The sequence below is a fragment of the Silene latifolia genome, chromosome 7 (genome assembly GCF_048544455.1).
Source record: "Silene latifolia isolate original U9 population chromosome 7, ASM4854445v1, whole genome shotgun sequence".
NCBI lineage: Eukaryota > Viridiplantae > Streptophyta > Magnoliopsida > Caryophyllales > Caryophyllaceae > Silene > Silene latifolia.
Genome location: NC_133532.1, coordinates 58,869,915 through 58,891,857, shown reverse-complemented (window position 1 = coordinate 58,891,857; position 21,943 = coordinate 58,869,915). Strand labels below are relative to the sequence as shown.

Sequence of the window (21,943 nt, the reverse complement as noted above, 5' to 3'; positions counted from 1 at the left end):
GGAGCCACCACACTACTAGAACTACCATCCGACATCCGCTGAAAACGCCCCTCCTCATTCCGTCTACGTGGCACCCTACGCACTCGCTCATCACCCGCCTCCTCCTCACCTATCACATCACCAGACCGAACCAGCTCCTCCTCCAACCGCTCCTCATTCTACGACTCGGTACTACCATCTCCAACCTCAGACTCAAACTGGAGCCCCTTTCGAGCTCGAACGTGACGGTCATTTCCTCCACCGGCCATCTATTCAAAAAATAATAAAAACGCATTGATTACTTAAATTAATAAAACAAAGAATTTATAAATATAAGTTTAAGTAAATTAAAAAATTAAAAAACAAAAAACAAAATAACCCCGAACGGGGTTTATTAGTAATAATTAATAATTAATATTTTACGTAAACAAAACGAGACGGAAAAAAAATAAATTTACAAAGACTTCGCCACGGACGAGAATTATTATTAATAATTTATTAGTTTTTAACACTAACAAAAAAGACGGAAAAATAAGTTTTTAAAAATTTAAAAAATAAAATAAATAATTTTACAACGAGTTCGGCACGGACGAGGTTTATTATTAATAATTTATTAGTTTATAACGATAACAAAACAAGACGGAAAAATAAGTTTAAAAAAAAAAAAAAGGAAACGAGAAACTCAAAAACAAAAACAAAAAAAAAAAAAAACCAGATTTTGGGCTTGGACGAAGAACATTTTCGTCCAGGTCCAGGCCCAGACGAAAATGTTTTTCGTCCAACACCCATAATGGACGAAGAACATTTTTTGCGGGCTTTAACGGGACGAAAATGTTCTTCGTCCTAGCCCAGATTTCGTCTTATTTTTTTTTTGATTTTTTTTTTCCGAATTTTCCGCATGATTTTGACATAAAACGACTTATTCCGATTCAAATCAAAGCATCTATCCTAATTCCGTCTACAATAAAGGCATCTATCCTAATTCCGTCACAAATTTACAATCTAAGAAAATACTAAAAAAAATATTAATAACAATCACATACCTTGTTGAATGTTTGAATTCGTGACGGAATTGATGCGGTCGATACGTTTTTTTGTTGTTATTTGAGTCGGGTTTTTTTTTTTCAAAATTTGGAGTGTGAAAGGTAGTTTTTGAATAAAAAGGAAAATATAAGGGGGAGTGTGAGGGAGGGGCAATTTTGGAAGTTCATTAAAATTGTCGACGATATTTAGTAATTTGTCGACGATCTTTAGCAGCTAGGCTGAAAATAAGACCCAAACCCGCCTCATTAAGGTCCATTCAGCTGATTTGTATCGGGTCTTGGACCCATTGCCATCCTACCGGCTACCGGAACTATGCTAGTCGAACACTCGAATCATTAGCCATCCGCCCATCCTAATTGTACCTCACTCCCTCGTTCCCTTACGTTTAACAAATCCTTAGCCGCCATTGATAGTACCTCTGATACTGAAACTGTCACTGTCTCGCAATCTCATGTTGAGGACATTGCCATTGCTTCCTCGTTTCTCCATTACCGTCTCTCGAAGGTTCGCCTCCTCCTCTCTCTTCCTTTTTCCATATGAATTTATGCTTATTTCTTCTTTAACGTTGAATGTTGATGATATCCTTCTACTTGCTACTTTAACGTTTACTTACCCTTTCAATTGCAGGATTATTTGATTGTTTTTCTTGTGCGTATTGCGAATTTCGTTGCTTCTTCTTGTTAGTTACTCAGTTTAGTGACACTGTTTTCTAAGCACTAATACGGACGGCGGCTGTATTCAGAGTCACCTTGCACCTTTGGAGATTAAGGCTGTAGTGGGAATAGTAAATACTCCCTTTGTCCCGGTCATTTGTTGTCCTATCCATTTTGAATGTCTCAGTCAATTGTTATCCTTTCTATTTTAGGATTGCATTTGATGATCAATTTGATACTTCACACTCAATTTGGTCCACTTGTCATCTTATAATTGGTTCCCTTCTCTTTCCTTGGTCTTTGTGCCAAAACTAAAGGACAACAATTGACCGGACGGAGGGAGTAGTATTATGGTTGGTTAGGCGAGGTGAGGAGCTACAACGTTCGATTTCGCCACAAATGGCAATATGGCACTGGCTGTACATAGATATGTCCAGAACTTCGGGTTTTCGACTTTACATTGGATTTTCTTTGCTATAGGTATCCATTGGTTAGCTCTAGTATTCAGAAACACATATTTGTAGCTGCTCTTCTATTTGTAAAATTACTATCGCTCAATGTCATGTTAAGTTGCACCAAACAGCTATTGTCATGGTATTAGATGTCAACTTGAGGTTTGATCTCGGAATTGGTTATCGCAGCATGATCTTTGTAATTGTGTCATCAATAGGGGCTAATACCTCCTTAAAATTCGGGTGTGGTAACCTTCATTACCTTATAATTAGTCGTGATACATTGTCTCGGCTTAGATTTAATACCATGGTTATGACCATTGTTGTATACAGGAGTAAAAAAATAGTTTTGCTGAAGTGTTCATGCTTCTTATTTACTGTGAGACACCATTTAGTTGTTGCATTTCTTATCTTGGCCTAGTAAGAAAAAATGTCGTGTTGCGATAGAAGTAAGATGGGTGCATCTGAATTCCCGTTCTCCCACCTTATCCAGGCAGAGGCCATTTAGGACGTTCTGTTATTTGTGATGGCGATTTTATGATTATTGGATATCAAGCCTTGTAGGACAATACTTAAGCAGCAGTTTGAAAATATAAGGAATTGAGTTTGCCATTTACAGGTAATGAATTAAAAATGTAAATAGAGTAAGTTTGGTCTATAGTTCGTACTTCGTAATATGTTGTATGTATGATAATATGTTGTGAGAGTTTGTGACTACCTAATAGGCTCGTATCGACTAGGGGAATTGTTGGTTTTTCTATACTGACGGGATATTTTTATTTTGATTATACATGTTACTATATTTGACACTGACCCAATGACCCAGCTTTCTTTGTCTCTAGAACTAATGGTTTCTATTACTGATTGTGTCAGAATGTCTCTTGCCACAATGTCGACACAAGCACCACCTATATGTCCCGCATTTGTACCTGTTGAGCAAAGTGAAATTACTTCAATCAGTAGCTCTGAAGGTAAGATTATGTCTCGTCCAACTATTTTCTTATTAGTTCTCAACTGTTATGTAGTAATGTAACTCATTTCTGTGGTGCCCCACCTAACTTGGACCTAGCTTTTATTGGCTCATTTTTAATCTTACATCTCAACTCCCTATCCTGGTTCATAAGTGTCTGATTCTACTCTTGCTAAGTCATACTTTAATTACCATGCATGCCCCTTCTTATTGCAGGATACAAATTCAGTGTTGTCTCATATAATATTTTGGCGCAGGTATGATTCATATTAGCAACAAATAGAAATACATGACATGCTAGGTAGCACGGACACTCCTCCTAACTAGCCGTACCGTGTCCGACACCCGGACACTCGACACTCGTCGGACACACGCCTAAAAATGTTATAGTTTAGACGAGGAATAAATTGTCAAAAGAGATTGATTAGAAGATTGGTTTGGGTGAGAAATGAGAATTAGTTATAGTTAAGCTCGAATTTTACCTTCAATTACCTAAATTTAGTATTAAATACATTAAATTTAGAATCAAATACATTACAAAAATAAAATCATACGTTATTTATAACCATAAAATATGTTTTTTTATTAAATTTAAATAGCGTGTCCCGTGTCCTAAATTTCATGGGATGCCGTATCACGTGTCCGTTTTGGTGCTACCTAGATGACATGTAACATATGTTCATACTATGAGATCTTATATCACTATCTGATGTCCTAACTCCTAACCCAATAACTCATGATTGTAATGAGCTAATTTCTTATTAGTACTCCCTCCTCCTCACAATGGTCCTATTTACTTTTATGTGGTTTCCAAGACGACATTTTGACCATAGTTTTTTTCTTTGCATTTATCTATTACTTGTTGAAAATATAATTTTATGAAATATATTTAATAACAAACGTGACTAAATATAATATCATAGTCATTTATATTTTGGTGGCATTTATGTTACGACTGACATTAGTTAGGCCATGATGACTGATGAAACCAAAATTTGATGCCATGGTTCTTATTCACTTTCTTGAGTTCACTCTCATTTCCCCCTTTTTCACATTTGATAGCTTGACACCCTTTCTTCTTACTTGCCTCCATTATGTTTGTCTTTTCCATTATGCCTTTGTGTTTGTTTTACCTCATACAAGCAACCGGTCCATAGGGTTCAAATTTTTCGTATCCAAGTGATTTGTGATAGAGGCTTTTTATTGTTGTTATAACAACTGCAGGTTGTATTCTTGCAGTAGCTTCCTTCTTCCATATATAATTTAATAAGCTTAACATCGTTGTTCTTCTTTCATTTTACTATTTATCACTAATCTTTTGCACCCTGGTGATACCTTTTATTTAAACTCTTTGTATGCGGTATTACAACTTGTATCAGCTCTCTTCTTCCGTCCATGAAGCATCTGTGATGCTCGGACTCTTCACCTGACCCCGAGGATCCGGTGGACAGGATCCGGATATGGATCCTTGACGGATCCTTCTATGAGAAATCGGTGTGAGAGTGTTTTGTTTTTAACCTCTGTTTTGTACAGCGACTTCATATCAAGAGTGATCTTGACATGAATTTAATATGCTGTAATAAAGTCTTCATTCATGTTAAACATGAAAAAACGACTTTTCCTTTCTTTTCTTTGACTTTTTTGACTAATAATCAATTTATTTTCAAAAAAATAAAACATTAGCCGAGTCCAAATTCAAATTAGGATCCTCGTATCCGAGTCCTTGTTTTTGAGATTTCAAGGATCGGACCCTCGGATCCGTGTCCGTGTCGGATCCTCATATCCGAGTCCGAGCATCACAGTGAAGCATTACATCTTTGTTTATGAACTCTCTTATATTACCTTTGGTCACTGATCGTCTGCGTGTCATGGTGACTTGTATTCGTCCGTTTTCATCAAGTCAATTATTTAGTTCTTTTTGAACCACTTACCTTAAGGAGGGGAGATAGTGAAAGAGGAACTATGTGAACAAATCTCAATTGTCCCTTTATCATATCAATATAATCCTGAATTAGTACTTCTATACTTTCCTTGATGTTTACAACAACAAATCTAAGTTCTTATGGTCCTCTAAGATGGATTGTCATTTGAAACTATCAAAATGAAAAGAAAATAGAAAAGAAAGAGAAAAAACACAATAAAAAGTCAGATATATAAATTAAAATAGATAATTTAAAATGGCATAAAAAAGGTAAGAAACCATTTGAAAGAGAGTTAAAAAAAATTTAAAATCGAAAAAAGTAGTGAGAAGAAAAATGATCAGAGGAAAGTATTACAAAACATTGGGAGAGATGATTAAAAAAATCAATATCTAGGTTTGAAAATTTTTATAATGAAAGAAAAATGAAGATTGAAGAGAGAAAAATTGTTACAAAACATGGGGCTAGATACTATAATATATATCGAGGTTTGAAAAATAAACAAAATAAAATTAAGATCAACAAATAATAAGGTAAAAACAGTTAAGAAGTCAAGCCTCCTCATTCACATGAATTCTTTGCATCCACTTTGTTCTCTCTAATGCCATATATTTTTTAATACCAAATAAATTCATAGTTTCAATCACCTCTATCCATGTTTTTATTAGGCCTTCACCTTTTTTATGATGCTTATATGACATTAACTTTTGTTTTTCCCTTCTAGAGTTCAATCATGACTACACTTCAAATTGAGAATGCCGTAAATTTTATGTTTTTTGGCCTAATGAGTATAGGCAGATTGTGGAATTTCCTTGATTTAATGAATCCGAATAATTTGAACTATGCCTTGAACTGTTCGTTGCTTGCGTAAATCTGTGCTTCTAAAAGCATTTATTATTATTCCAAGCCGACACCAGAAATGTATTTGATTTGTGAGGCATTTAAGTTTTATGAGTGACCAAAAGTGCAATATTGCATCCAGTTTCCTTTTTCTGTCTTCTTATCCAACCCTCGTCATGACCTGTTTTGTATTCTATTTATAGGTATATGTGAAGAGTTCCCTTTTTCCACACTCACCAAAACCTTGCCTTAGGTAAGGTTTTCATATGCCTGATGGGTTGTTTGTTTGACATTTGTTTATATTCCTAGATATGGTGGTCTTGATCTTCAAATGGTAATCTATCTTGATTAGATTTTTTTCCCTCATCTCTATATTAGTGTATTATTAGGAGTTTCATGGAACACGATCATGTATATGGGGTTGCCGCTTCAAAACTTATAAACTAAATTAGGCCAAACTTAGTCTATTACTCAATTATATGCTTTAATTATTGCCATTATTTCATCTATATTTAGAGTCAAATTTGAGCTCATGATTCTACCTTTTTAGGTTCATTTTTGCCACTGCTTAGCTGGTTAGATGATAGAAGTGACTCTGTTTAAGCAAGCATCTTTTGTATATATGACACAAGCACAAGTTATGCTATTATGACGGACTTCGAGACCAAGTATTAAACCAATCTACAATACAATGATTGCTCTTACGTCTTTGCTTCTATTTAACATCCTGTTGGTTAAACAGCTGATGTAACTAGTTCACCCACCACGAATGTCAAATAATAGCTAATAATTTTCTCATTCTATATTTCTCGTAATTCTTTTTCCATCCCTATCACTGTTGTAGTTGAGCTTTGTTTTAACCTTACTGGGTGTGTTTGGTTCGCATAAAAGTATCGGTATGAAATCAGGAAAAAACTAGGGTGATTTGGGCCTGGAACTCTATTCATGATACCTTGTGTTTGGTTCAATTATGGAATAAGGAATCCAATCTTGTTGTATGTCTATTTTATTGATTTTGTACTAGGATGAGGAATCCAATCTTGTTGTATGTAATCAGGAAAAAACTAGGGTGATTTTTCTCCTTTAAATTTTCATGTATGATTTACTTGAAACTTTTATATAGTTTTTCTTAATATATTTTAAACTTCTTTTTTCTTAATATCATAGTGGTTTTAGTCTTAAGTGTATTAAATATGTCAAAAAAAAAAAATCATTGTTTGTATATTTCACGGGAAAAAAATCTTTAAAAAAAAATTTATGGATATTTCTATTTTTGTGAGAAAAAATATGGATTTTTTCACAATATTTTTTTAGTTCTCTTCTTTGTTTTGATACACAAGGTATCACTCTCATGCCCACCTCCCCCCTTGGGTATGAGAAACCCATACCTCACGGGTTTGAGGTGTGGGTATGAAAACTAATGTTTTTGCAAATATACACAAGGTATGGGTTTAGCTCATTTCAAACCCATACCTTATACGTAGAATGGGTGAACCAAACCACCTGGAGTTGATCTTGGCTCCTTCAATGGTCTCTCTGGTCACTGTTTTACTATCAAACAAACTCTTCTGTAACATTATCTGGCATTATCCTTGATTGATGGGTAATTTTTTTGGTTGGTTAGAGTAGAGTCTCGTTGATCTGGAACTTTAACCATTAGGACAACATAATGCAAGTATAATCAATTCTGTAGAAGTAATTGAAACAGACCAAATTTGAACTTTTTTTTGAAGTGTACCAAATTTGTACTTGCACAATGCTTTTAACCCAAGATACGTAGATGGGATAGTTGGATATGGTTATGATTCTCATGTATCTCGTAGCTGATGAAACGCTCTTGCATTACAGTCAGAAAGTACATAAGCATCTTTCTTCTGTGAACCATTAATTGAAGCAATTGGGCATTGGGTGGGCAAACATCTCTAACTACATGCTTTACTTTTACTGCTCGAACTTTGCTGTTCTCTGTTTTATATCAATCTTGTTTGTTTGCAGATGGAAAGCTCGTTCTCAAGCAGTTTTAACTGTTTTGGAAAATCTCGGAGCTGACTTTCTTTGTTTACAGGTCATTTGATATCTTCTTAGAGCATAGAGCTTAAGCACCTTTTAGATCTAGTGTTGGTCCACATTGTTGTCAACTATCATGTGAGTGTGTCTATGCCATGTGTTAAAAATACAATTGTTGTGGTTTTATCAGGAGCTAGATGAGTATGATGACTTTTATAGAGGAAATATTGAAAGACACGGATACTCAAGCATCTATATCCAAAGGAACGGTCAGAAGCGTGACGGTTGCGGAATTTTTTATAAGCCGAGCAGGTAAACTTTTCGGTAGTCTTCATATTGGTCTCACTCTGTATTTTGTCAAAAGGGTTTTGGACAGCATTCCCTTTTGCATCCAACCTCTGTAGGCTTTGGCACATTGAGTTAATGTTGATGCTTACAGCCAACTATTTGAAATGGAACTAGGTATAATTTTCATATGATGCAAGTACTCTCAGAGAAAACTTTATGGAGCAAGCACCCTTGTCATATAAGACAGTGATTCATGAATAATAGCTTTGCAATCTTCGCAGTAATTGAAAGAGGTGCTACATAAAGTGTAAAATGTAAATGATGAGATATTGGTCAACCTATGCACGCATTACATTTTTTTCACACAATTGCCAGATGTCCACTAGCTTAGTTGGTAAAGTCATGAGAGGTGGTGCTCGTGACCTGGTTTCAATTCCCATCAGCATCAAAATCGCCCTTCTAGCTCCCTTTAGACCAAATAAAATAAAATAAAATTGGCAGTTTAGTTCCTAATAGTTGACTCTTGGTCATGACGCAAGAAACTCATCGTTTGTTTTTAATTTGCTTAGTTTTTTTGGTCAATTAATTTTGATAACCATAGTTTTTAATCCCCTAGTTTAAGAAAGCGTAAGGCAGCAAAGTCTCATGGCGACGAGTGTAAGGTGTAAGATGAAGGTGTGCGCCTCATGCCCACGAGGCACATCCATACATTGTTTTTACCAACAAACTTGTTTCTTGAAAATAACATTTGTGCATGTGATGCTCGGACTCGGATATGAGGATCCGACACGGACACGGATCCGAGGGTCCGATCCTTGAAATCTCAAAAACAAGGACTCGGATACGAGGATCCTAATTTGAATTTGGACTCGGCTAATGTTTTATTTTTTTGAAAATAAATTGATTATTAGTTAAAAAAGTCAAAGAAAAGAAAGGAAAAGTCGTTTTTTCATGTTTTAACATGAATGAAGACTTTATTACAGCATTAAATTCATGTCAAGATCACTCTTGATATGGAGTCGCTGGACAAAACAGAGGTTAAAAACAAAACACTCTCACACCGATTTCTCATAGAAGGATCCGTCAAGGATCCATATCCGGATCCTGTCCACCGGATCCTCAGGGTCAGGTGAAGAGTCCGAGCATAACAGATTTGTGCAACTATACCTTCTTCTGTTTCAAAAGAGGATCGTGTCAGTAATACTCCCAGTGTGCGTTTGCTTTTGGATCAGATTTTTAGGAGATCAAGTGTGTTCTAGACATTACAATTAGCATTTAAACTTACCTATCTTTCCCTATACCTTCTGCTGCTTCATCCAAACACATCCTCGTCCTTGCCCACTAGAAAGAGAGTGGATATCCTATACCATTTTTCATGTCCCATTACCTTTACGTTTTGAGACCTCATCTACTTAATGTAAATTACACAATTTGTTTCTATGATTAAGGTGATGTGTTAGAAGGAGAAATAGTGGGACACGAGATGGGATATGCAAATAGGACAAAGTATCCACACTCTACCACCAGCCCAACCGCCACAAAGGCACCCCTTAGGCCCTTACCCACCGCGTCGTCCACTACCCCACCACTTAGACCACCACAACCACTGTAATCTCTCTCCCCATAACCAAAAACGTCTCCCACACCCCAGACAATGCCTCCACTCTCGGTAGCCCTCTTCCCAGCCCAAAAAAGTCCCCCCCGCCTTTGAAAATCCCTCCCTCAACCACGAAACTCCCTCTCCCACCCTTGAAAACCGCTGCTGTGTCAGTGAGGAGGGTGTGGCTGTACTTTTTGAGGGAGGAGAATGGGTTTCAGGAGCAGAGAAGGGGGAGACGTCATTGGGGGTGCAGGGGTTCACCTGCCTGGCTGAAGTAATAAATGCAGTTAGGATTGCCTAAGAGTCTGTAGTATCAACTAGTATGCATTGGTGTAGTGGTTTAGGCAACCATCTTCTTTCCTCTGGTTGTTGTGTTCGACTCTGGCAACTACCTCGTTTTGTTCTGTTTTATTTTTTTATTTTTCTTGATTACCAATTGGCTGGCAGAATTGCAAATCACATTTGATATTAAGCTTATTAGAAGTTGATGTTCCGGCCCATTTCCTTGCAAATTAAGCTTGTTAGCTGTGTTACTCAGACACGCTGACATGTGTCGGTGTCCGACACGTGTTGGCGGTGTCGGCGTGTCGGACATGGCTATTTGGGGTGAATTTTCCTGTTTTGTGGTCTAAATTGAAGTGTCGAAGTGTCGTGTCGTGTCGCACACCGACACGTGTCTGACACGCGACACGGACAGTTAAGTGAAGTGTCGGAGTAACATAGCTTGTTAGGATGCTTTTTATCATAATTTATTTTTCCATGGCAATTATTTTTAGGTACTTGGACAGTTGGACATATGACCCATTAGTTCTCTTATCTTTGCTAATATATGTGTTCAACATACTAACTCTTAAATAAATATTAAGTGTCACTCATAATAACATTAAAGCTAAGTTGTTTAAAAACTCCCTTCTAAAATTCAGTTTTTGATGCCTACTACTTTAAAAAATCTTTTTAAAAACTTACTGTCACCATAACAACTTGTGTTCTAAAATTGGTACCATAAATGATTTCCAGCCAAAACAATAAGTAGATTACCGAAATACCCTTTGTTGTATACCCAACCCTTCTCTAACATTCCCAAAACAACCACTCTCACTAGCATACTCATCCCACCTTCACCACCAAGACATCCCCAGGATCATTGAACCACCCACCATTATTTACCACTGATCAACACCACCTTCCCTACGGCCGAACACTGCCACTTTAATCGGCCATCATCGAGTACACCACCAGCCATGGCCTACTAGCCTTTCTCATAACCAACGAAACCTCCCAGCAACAGCTATTCTGGTGATTGTAGGGGCTGACGAAGAGGTTGGAGGCAGTATTGGAAATGCTGGTGGCTGCACAAGTCATTGAAAAGCGAGGAGGTGAGAGGAGTGGCATGTGGTGGAGCGAGTCGGTGGCTGAAAAATCGAGGTGGTGAAGGGTATATCCGGATAGGCACGGAGGTGAGGGACGTGGCTGGAGAGGTGTTGGGTGGTGAAGGATATGGCTGGAGAGGCGCGGTGGTAGGCGGAGTGCCGGAGAGGCAAGGTGTTGTAAGGGTGACCGGTGAGTGACTCTAAGAGAGTGGTGGTGGTGTGACTGGGTGGGGAAGTGGTAATGCGGGTGGTATTATGCATTTATGCGCACTCCCATTAGCCCATTACTAGAATTCTATGATCCCCAGTACCTTACGCAGACAGGCTTAAAAAACTAAGATCCCACACAGGACAATGTTTGCTGCTTAGTTGGAAAATGTTATGATTATGATTGTAACTCATGAAGATTAGGATTACAGATTATTATTGATATCCTTTATCATGAATTCATGATAATGAATGTTTAACGCTACAATGTTTTGCCATTTGTGAATGGTTGTGAGTCTTGCCACTTGTTAGTAAATTATTACTCTCTATTTATTCGTTATTTAAAATCTTATTTTCCCGGTTTACCAATTTCTAATAGTATCTTTTGCACTATGTCCTATTTCTTGTTCTACCGTAATGTTTTGAGGTTGTTTCAGTGCAGAATTGGTCTTACAGGAGAACATTGAATATAACGATCTTGTGAAATCTATTGTAGAAGATGATGATTCAAGTGACAAATCTGAGAAACAAACTCATGGTCTGTACTGAACCAATATTTGACTTATTTAGAAATACTTGTTGCTGGAGTATCTGATAGGTGAACCATCTCAACCAAAACCTTAAGGTGATGGTTGAGGCCCAACTATTATAAGTATTCGTATTATGCTCCCTCACTCAAATGCCCATTGGGCTTGAAGAGTGGTTAGTTGTGCACCGGCTCCCCCGTACCGCTCTGATACCATGATAGATGAACCATCTCAACCAAAACCTTAAGGTGATGGTTGAGGCCCAACTATTATAAATATTCCTATTAGTATCAACATTTTCTGAAATGTGGAATTTTATTGTATCAACTAATAATAATGCTTGTTCATTATCTCACTTTTATTGTTTAACTTGGAAACTTGGAAGTTATCCTTGCATTTTGCTTAAATCATATGGAGTAGTTTATCATTTATGGAGAGCATCAAAAGATCTTAGATAAAGACTAAGGCTTAGTCCTGGGAGTTTTGCATTGATCTATTTTTTTTTTTCTATGGAAGATTGCTTTATGAAGTTTCTTGTCTTTGTTTCCCATCTTTCTGATTGTAAATAAATTTGATTTTTAGGAATCAACTTGCCTTAATAAAACTGATAAGCATGCTACTGATGTTTCAAAAATAATTATACATGATTGAATTATTTCTTTTGTACCCATAGTGGAGCCAAAGACTCGTTACTCTTTGGTTCTGGTTTATGATAGAATAAATCAAATTGGCTCACTAAAGTGATTCCGCTTCTTTCTTTTGTGAAATAGCGGTCTTTCAATGCAGTTATTGACACAATTTGCATCTCGAGTCATTCGAAAACAACCTCTTTGTGTTGCTAACACAAGGTTAAGGCTTCATACATCCGACCCCCCCTACCCCACAATTTGCGAGAGCCATTGAGGCGCTAGGGTAATGTTGTTGTTGATTGAGTTATGTCTTTTAGTGATGGTGTTTCTCTTCTTTATCAGGAATTCTGGCTCCTTTGTTTTATAAGTTGCGGTTCTCTAGTTTTTTTATCTTCTTATTTTTTATGCCTTTTTAGCTTCTTTGACGAGAAATGGTTTTACTTTTTGTAGATGAATGTACTAAAGAAGATCGTGGAGACCCCAATGACCCTCGTGTGAGACTCAAACGTGATTGTGTCGGAATAATGTCTGCATTCCGGCTGGCAGATGCTTCTCGGCATCTTCTTATTATTGCAAATACACATATTTATTGGTAGGAATTGAAATATCTTCTGCATTCTGAAGATAGTTTCACCACTTAGTTTGTTGACTTTTACTGGCATTATATTCTTCTTACAAAAAGGAAATGCTCGAGTGTCATTTTATCCATGTAGTTTTGTTTTCTGGTCCAGGGATCCTGAATGGGCTGACGTTAAGCTGGCACAAGTTAAATATCTTTTGTCCCGTTTAGATCAGTTCAGAATTCTGGTTTCGGAAAGATTTGAGTGTACACCTTCAGTTATAGTTACTGGCGACTTCAATTCAACACCGGGATCTGAGGTACGTGCTATATATATACATACTCTTGGTTTTTTTTTTTTGGTATGTGCTGTTTTTTTAATTTTTTTTTCTAAAAGCTTTTGTTTCCATTTTTCTATGGAACCAAATATTCGATATAGTTTTCGACGCAATTTTCATCTTGGGTCGTTTGGAAACAGTCTCTTTATGTTGCTAACATAAGGGCAACATTGCGTATATCCGACCCCCTAACCCGCAATTTGCGGGAGCCATTGAGGCACTGGGGCAATGTTTTTTTTTTTAAGCTTTTCTTAGTATCTCTAATCCATCCTTTCTCGTTCTTCTTATTATTGTTTATTCCATTCAAATGAATCACACTCCTCATATAGTGACCTGCAACATGATGCCGGACCCTAGAATTAATACCATGCTTACTGTGCTTGACATGATGATAGGCTTGTGGCATTTCTTACTACTACTTAGGTGATCTATTTTTGTTCGCCAGGTATATAACTACTTAATCTCGGGTAGTTCTGGAGGACAACATACAGTAGAATGCCCAGATAAGTTGCCCATTCCGTTGAGCAGTTTTTATGGATGCTCCAGAGGAGAACCACCCTTCACCAATTGCACTCCAGGTTTTACGGGTACCCTGGATTACATTTTCTTTACACCTTCAGGATCCATAAAACCAGTTCGGTTCCTTGAACTCCCGGATTCAGACTCTCCCTCTGTTGAAGGCGGATTGCCAAATTATCAGCATCCCAGTGACCATCTGCCCATTGGTGCAGAATTTGAAGTCATTGAAAAGTAGCAGCGCATTTTACTGTGTTACCCTTTCCCTAGTTTTTTTTTTTTTTTTTTTTGTTGTTGACACCAAGTAATAACTCATTGGCGATTGGTGTAGTTATTCCAATATTAAGGGGAGAAAGAAATATTCCTACAAATTTAATAATGAATGCATGATTAATCTTGAGTTGAATAGTTTTCTCATCACTTAGAATTAACAACGTACCTTCCTTAGTTCCATGTGATCACAGGTCAGAATAGAGATCACCTAAAACATGTTCTCATGACATCCGCCGAAAGTAAGACGTGTATGCGCTTCATGCGTACGATTCTCTATACGGTCCTATACAATAAAGTTGATCCAAGGACCCAGAGTCCAGATTTTAGTTTTAATTATCTTCCATTATAACAAATAGACCACGTTTAATAATATATCTAAATCGTTATATAAGTTGATTCATTTCCGTGAAGAATATATAATAAATTAACATGATGTATTTTGTACCATTTTGTCCCTCAACAAATCTCATTGAAGACGGGTGATATCCGTCGCGAAACTCATGACGGATGTTTCGCTTTCCTCTCAAAACGACCCATGAGAGGTGAGAGGGAACCACATGGAAGGTCCCCACCTTGTCCCCTCTCCTTTTTTTTGTGAGAGGTCTTTCACTAATGAAGGGGATTAGCGTCACAAGCAAGACGTTTTGTTTGTCCCTAGCAGCAATTTACAATTACCTTAATTTTTTTTATAAAAAAAAAATCATTCAGTAGTGTATAGTTATGTTTTAAACATATTTTGGGTCGTAAAAATCAGTTTGAGATACTCTTATCTAGGCTCTGTTTGGCAAAACTAATTTGAAAAAGCTAATCAAAAACCGAAAAGCTACCTAAAACCCGAAAAATTAAATTTGAAACACTGAAAAATGGCGAAAATTAGGAGCTAATAAGGTAACTGATTATAAAAAAATGTTTGGCAAACTAGCTGGAAAGGTAGTTGATTCTTGATAAAATGACGTAAAGGATATGATAATTATTTAATATTATAAATTCAAAGAGTAATAAATGGAAAATAGGTTATTTCAGGTACCTGAAATCTCAAATGCTACTCTAGGTAGCATTTCATTTCAGGTAGCTTATTTGACCAAATAAGCTACTTGCCAAACACTTGCAGAAAAATCAGGTAGCTGAAATTTTGGTCAAATAAGCTACCTGAAATGTCGTGCCAAACAGAGCCCTACTTTAATGTTTTTAAATCTGTTACCTACCCAAAAAACAAAAATATTTTAATTTGAAGTGAAAATCTAGAAAATATATACATATGAATATATAATCAATTGACCCACCCGGCACCCGAACTTGACTTGAACCCGAATTGATCCAACTCGAATGTTTATTCTTTCAAACTGATTTATTATCGTAAAAAAATTGATAATAGTTGACCCCAAAAAAAGCCGAACCTAAAATGACCCGGCCCGACCCGATCCGAAGTATATAGTCCTGAAATTGATCCCATTCGATTGACCCGCTTGTCAGGGCTAACTACATGTTATATAATCCCTTCGTCATAGTCAATTGTTATCTATTTCAAATTTAGGTGTATTAGTCAATTGTAAATTATTTGTATATTTGGTAAAGCTTACACAACTTAATAAGTTGACATGTGAAGTGACAAGTGGCAAGTTGACATCTAGGTAGCACCAAAACGGACACGGACACGACACAGATGTGATACGGCATCCCATGAAATTTAGGACGCGGGACACGCTATTTAAATTTAATAAAAAAACATATTTTATGATTATAAATAACGTATGATTTTATTTTTGTAAGGTATTTGATTCTAATTTAATGTATTTGATACTAAATTTAGGTAACTGAAGGTAAAATTCGACCTTAACTATAACTAATTCTAATTTCGCATCCAAACCAGTCTTCTAATCAATCTCTTTTGAGAATTTATTCTCGTGTAAACTATAACATGATTAGGCATGTGTCCGACGAGTGTCGGGTGTACGAGTGTCGAACACGGGACGACTAGTTAGGAGGAGTGTCCGTGCTACCTAGGTTGACATATATAATGTAATACTACGGATTTTTATAAGCTAAGTACTCGACCGAGTAGAGCCTACTCGGCCGAGTAGTGTCAAGAGTGTAGTCTGTTTGGGTTCTGCCGAGAAATACTCGGCCGAGTATAGTGAATACTCGACCGAGTATAACTTTACTCGACCGAGTATCCGGTCTGGCGAGTAATATTTCAGCGGTTTGATTTGGAGATGATTAGGGTTATATTAAAACGTAAATCAGTTTCTAATTACACTGTTCCACAACATATCACTCAACGACGCTCTAATCTTCTCCAAATCTCTCCCTATGGTGTGGATCGTCCGTGAGTCTAGTTCATCTTTCCTTGTGTCGATTGTGTCGGTAAGCCTCTAATTTCGTAAGTTTCATTAATTGGTCTTTTAGGGTTTTGCCCTAATTTGTGATTTTGGGGGAAATGGGGTTTTGCAGTTAGTGATTAGAATTATATGATTGTTGTTGTAGGTGACGATGTGGTAATTGTTATGCATTTGTATGGTTGATTGCAGAGTAAGCGGATTGCGGAAAAGGTAGGGTTTCCCTACTCAGTTACTGTTAATTGATTTAAGACTGTGCTTGTGTTGTAATTGTTGTTATCTGTTGATCATCGGAGTATGGGTGTTGTGATGACGGTGGCAATGTGGTTGTGTTGTGACGGTTGTGGTGTTGTGTGTTTGTGATGCTGTGTGTGTGATTGTGGTGGGGTCACTTGCGGGAGTGGCTTCACACCCTAGTTCGCCCTCCGTGGAACCCGTCACGGGAGGGGATGTGCACATTAAGGGACAGGGGATTGTTAGTCGCTCGTTGATGAGTGGACTTGGTGGGGATGAGTGCGGTCACCCATGGCGGAGTGGATTACATTGCGATGGGTAATCGCGGGGCTACACACTTCGGTGTGTAGTCGGTCACTATGGAGGATGATCAGTCCGTTATATTGTTTGTTCGTCTTACATTGAGTGAATGGTACTGACCCCGTTGTTGTTGTTTTGTAAAACCTGCGGTGATCCATTCGGGGATGGTGAGCAGACTTGACAGGTATTGCATTTGGTGAGCTTGGGCGGTCATGGGGAAGTCGTCATCACCAGTTCTAGTATCACAGTCACGAGTCTTAGCTATGATTTTGTAGTTGTCCTCAGTTGAATTCACTTTATTGGTTTTTGTTTGGATTTGGATTGTTGTAAACATTAATACTTTATAGTATTTCTAATAAATGTGTTTAGGACGGACGCTTTTGATATATACCAACCTCGGGCAACCGAGATAGTAACAGCCTTTCATGTTTGGGTAGTCCTGGTAAGGTACCTTGGTATGAGGGGGTGTTACAAAGTGGTATCAGAGCCGAAGATTCTGCCACCTAAAACTTATGAACCCAATGAACTTAGGGAGTCTAAATAAAATGAACCCGGGGAGAGTTGTTTGGAGCTACCGCAAAGACTTGGGAGACGTCCCGAAGTCGCACTATGGCCCTCACAATCTCAAGCCGGTCACCAGGGGGAATTTGTTGTGAGTCTTTTCGATGCGTGTGTGTGGTATGTGGAACTTGAATGGTTGAATCATGGGGAAGGAAGTGAGATGTGTGGAAATATGTGTAAGACATGGTGAAACTTGTTGAAACGGATTTGGTATGAAGTATGTTGGCATGTTAAGTGTTTATTATGTGGCTTTCAAAAGAGTAGTGGTACATGAGTACATAATCATGATAATGTTAATGTTTGGTTGTTGGTAGTAGCATGTGGTTAAGGTCATGCGCCTATGCATATGAATGTCGTGTTTAATTTTCATGTGGGTATGATAAAAGTTTACCTCTGTACTGGTTTTTAGAAGTATTGGGTCGTTATTATTTGTTTTATGCATGTTTAAGTTGTTTTGTTAAGGAATTTTGATTTGTATACAAACCGATTTTTGGAAGGGTTGTCTTAAAACTGTCATAAGTCGAGTTCTAGAAATGATATTGCTGTGATTCCAAGTTGAGGTGATAGCTTGTCCACTTACGATTCTAACGATAGGTCACACGCCCAGAATGACCAAGTAACGAGTGAGATATGACTGTTTTACGAAAACTGGACGGTGCTGAGAACTGCGCCGATACTCGACCGAGTAGTCCCTACTCGGCCGAGTATCTTTTATACTCGACCGAGTATTCCATATTCGGCCGAGTAATCTCTCCGTGATAATCTTTTGTTTAGCGTGCCGGAGTCGTGAACTCGGCCGAGTAGTCTCATACTCGACCGAGTAAGGTCTACTCGGCCGAGTATTCCCAATACTCGACCGAGTAATCCTTCTGCGACAATTGAGTTTGCTTCTGGAGTCGAAAACTCGACCGAGTAATATAGTTACTCGACCGAGTACCTTGTACTCGACCTAATATGTTATGTACTCGACCGAGTACCTCGTTGGGCGGCCACTTTGAGTCGGTGGCTATGTTCTTACTTTTGTTTTGAGCCGGTGGCTATGTTTTTACATTGTTTTGAGTCGTAGGGTATATACACATGTATGTTTTGAGTCTTAACGCATTCTTTTATATGTGAGACGGTCTTGATACGTAAGTTACCGGAAGTTATGACATGGAGAATGACGGCTTATGAGGGACATGTGTTGGGTAAGGAAGACATGTGTTAATGTGGTTGTGAAGGATAGAGGAAAAAGAAAAAGGAAGAATGTGAGCTAATTGAGGCAAAGAGCATGTTTTGTGGGATATGGTGAATGATATATCGTGTATTGAGTAATATAAAAGTAAGTATATATGAGCAAGGGTGATGTGGGTGTAAAGAAACGTGAGAAAGAAAAGATTGAGATGAGGGATATGAATAGTGATATAGTGGTATGTGTAAGGATTTATGGAGGGAGACGGTTAGGATTGTGTTGGTTAAGGATATATGTGGGAAAAGGCCATTATAGAGGAATGAAAACAAATGGTGTATAGTGAGATCGAGTTATGCCGCGATGGGTAGATAGTGGTCGAGTTTGGGAATTGGTGTTATTAAGAGGTGAAACTAACGTGTGATTTCCTTGGGCAATTAACGGTATAAAATGAATTTTGATTTCTAGAGATGTAAAAAGGGAGATGCAATTGTTGAACAAATAAACGTTGATTCTATGGATGGATTGGTGACAAGGGTGAGTGATAGCATAATAAGAGAATATTTATGGTAAGAAAGAGTTAGATGATATCGATATGAAATAATGAGATGTGAGTTTTGGAGCAATGAGAAGGTAACCGGAGCATTAAAGAGTTAGGTAAGAAGTAATAAGGAGTTGAGTGGTTAATTGCTTTTGTCGAGTGTAAAAAGAAAAGAATGAGGGGAGTAAAACTAAGAAAATGTTCACCGGAGTTATGTGATATAAAGTAAGGAATCGTCGAGATGTATGATACTAGCATGAGGTTTGAGTTAATGGTTATATAGGAGTTTCAAAACAACATGATTAGTCAGGAGTTTCGAGGAATTAAGTAAAGTAAAAGTTGGGTAGAGAATTTGCACGATATGAAATCTTGGTGGTGAGTCGGGTAATAGTACAACTAAGAATAGTATTGGGAAGAACGTTGAGGTAATTTTGTTGATGGATTTGATGTTCGTTCTTAGGGATGTTAACTGCTCTAAAACGAAAGGGAGCCCTCTAGGTGGTCCGAAATAAGATCAAAACAGGTTGCAAATTACCAACGAAAATAGCAACAAAAACAACATTGTTTAAGACCGTCACAAATGACCCAAAACAACATAAAAAAAACCGTGCCAAATGTAATGCAAAAGGGCAGTTTTCGAATTTGATTTGCTCTCGGTTTTAAGGGGCTGTTTTTGGGAGGTTTTATTTGAAACATAAAATGAAAGATATGACTTAAACAAGATCACAAAGCATGTTTAAGCCTAGGATAATACTCTTCCAAAGCACTAAGCAAATGAAAAGAGTTCATCTCTAAACACTAAGTAATGGAGGTTGTTCAAGCACAAAGCAATGAACTAATGAAAGGGTTTTCAAAAACCTCATATTCTCATTTCTCTTAAACTTCAAATCTGAAATTATTACAAGGGATAGGTGCTCTTTAAATAGAGACTCAAATTACATCCAAACCATCCATCTAAAAGTAAATCTAAAGGCTACAATTGAAAGCATAAATGGACAAAAGTACAAGTAGATATTTTACACACAAAAGCACAACAAATGGGTCCAAATAAACAAGTTGGGCAGCCTGTTTAGGCGTGACAAAATGCTGCCCATTTTGTTGTTTTTGCTTCTTCAATTGCTTTGGCCTTTTGCTTGTACAAAAAGGGGACCATATGATGTCACTTTGTCCATGGAATCTTGCAATTGTGCTCTTCATTTCTCATGAGAAAGCTGGCTGTTTTAACACAAAATGTCGGCCTACCATATTTGCTTCATTAACCAAAGTTAGGAAAGAAATCGTGATGTTTAGAGATGAGTGTAAGAGGTTGATGTCCGGACAATGGTAGTGTTATCGTTTGTGACTAGTGATTAAGGGCGATGGTATATTAGAAAGGTAGCAATTCTAAAGAGGTTGATTTTATAGAGACCAGGTTGATATGTATAGTTGTGAGAGAGCATAAGATGTGGTTATATGAGGCGGTTGTTAGTAGTTGAGTATTAATGGTATGGTTACATTTGGCATGGGGTGATGGATATGCGAATGGGAGAATGTGTTACGAGAGGCATACGAGTTAAACTCAAGCGAGAGGTAACCTTTATCAGGGGGTAACTTACGTGATCATGATTGACTAATTGGATGTGATTACGGGTCTATGATATGTGTAAATGTTTGTGTGAGGTTCTGACCTCACAAGAAGTGGTATGGTGTGATAATTATAAAGTTGTTATACGAATGTTTTGTAATTTATGTTGGGTACGGTATACTAATGGAATGAGGTTCAAAAGGTAATAATTTGATTGATCTGGCATGGATAGTTAAAATTGTATGTGTATTGATGATACATGTTATTCCGTGAAATGGTAAGGATGATGTTCATGAGATTCTTGTCAGTTTATTCCGTATAATATGTTGTGTTATAATCTAGTAAAACGGTTTTGAATAAGTTTTCTTGTTCGAAATGTCATACTGAGTCAGTGTTTATGGGAATTATATGTGATTGTGATGTTTATCGATGTGGTTGTTGTGCCTCGAGTGGTGATCCGGGCATGGTACTTCATGTTGTGATGCGGGCATTTTCGCACTGCGGTGCGGCTTTTTGTGGCGGTGTTGCGATGCCGTCACCGGTTGTGGTGGAGTAGGCGGGATGATTATGATTTGAGTTCGACAGTACATACCAGTTATACATAGATTGTTGTTTTGTTTGATGTTGCTCCCTGAGTTTCGGATTTGTGCGAGATAGACGAGTTGTCTTGTTTATTGATGTTTTCTTTACCAGGTTAAGTTTGGGAATGAGGGTAGAGTATGATATGAAATAGAGTTGTATATGTTTTCGTTGTTGTCATGGTATAGTGATATTTACGTTGATGGACACGGTTGTGAGAGGTTATTCTGATAATTTTGATCTTGTTCTAGATAATGCTTTAGTAGACATGGTAATGGCAAGTGATTCGTAAAACATGTGTGGTAATGACCTGAAAGATGCAGGTGGTTCATAATCCTTTGTTGAGACATTGAGTGTAGGGTGTTGGGGAATTAGTGTCATGTTAAGTTATGTATGAGTTTTGCGGTAATGAAGGAAAGAACTTGAGGATCTAGTGTGAGTGTACGTAACGAGTGTGGATCGTGAGTTATGCTTTTGGGAGATAGGTGC

At 37.5% G+C, this 21,943-nt stretch overlaps 1 protein-coding gene across 1 annotated transcript; it reads left to right on the top strand.

The window, feature by feature from the left end:
• The first annotated feature begins 1,326 nt into the window (after nt 1-1,326).
• LOC141592203 (carbon catabolite repressor protein 4 homolog 4) lies at nt 1,327-14,304 on the top strand. Its single transcript, XM_074412802.1, has 10 exons — nt 1,327-1,527; nt 3,002-3,099; nt 3,315-3,355; nt 6,061-6,110; nt 7,853-7,922; nt 8,055-8,176; nt 11,767-11,867; nt 12,936-13,077; nt 13,217-13,364; nt 13,828-14,304. The coding sequence occupies exons 1-10, from the start codon at nt 1,475-1,477 to the stop codon at nt 14,134-14,136; spliced, it is 1,134 nt and encodes a 377-aa protein (XP_074268903.1). The 5' UTR covers nt 1,327-1,474; the 3' UTR covers nt 14,137-14,304.
• The last annotated feature ends 7,639 nt before the right edge of the window (nt 14,305-21,943 follow it).

What these genes read in the sequence shown, in the direction of transcription:
- LOC141592203 (XM_074412802.1), top strand. Translation starts at nt 1,475, where the DNA reads ATGTTGAGGACATTGCCATTGCTTCCTCGTTTCTCCATTACCGTCTCT. An exon ending in TTCAATCAGTAGCTCTGAAG is followed by an intron (nt 3,100 to 3,314) that starts GTAAGATTATGT and finishes TTCTTATTGCAG; the next exon opens with GATACAAATTCAGTGTTGTC. An exon ending in ATCTGAGAAACAAACTCATG is followed by an intron (nt 11,868 to 12,935) that starts GTCTGTACTGAA and finishes TACTTTTTGTAG; the next exon opens with ATGAATGTACTAAAGAAGAT.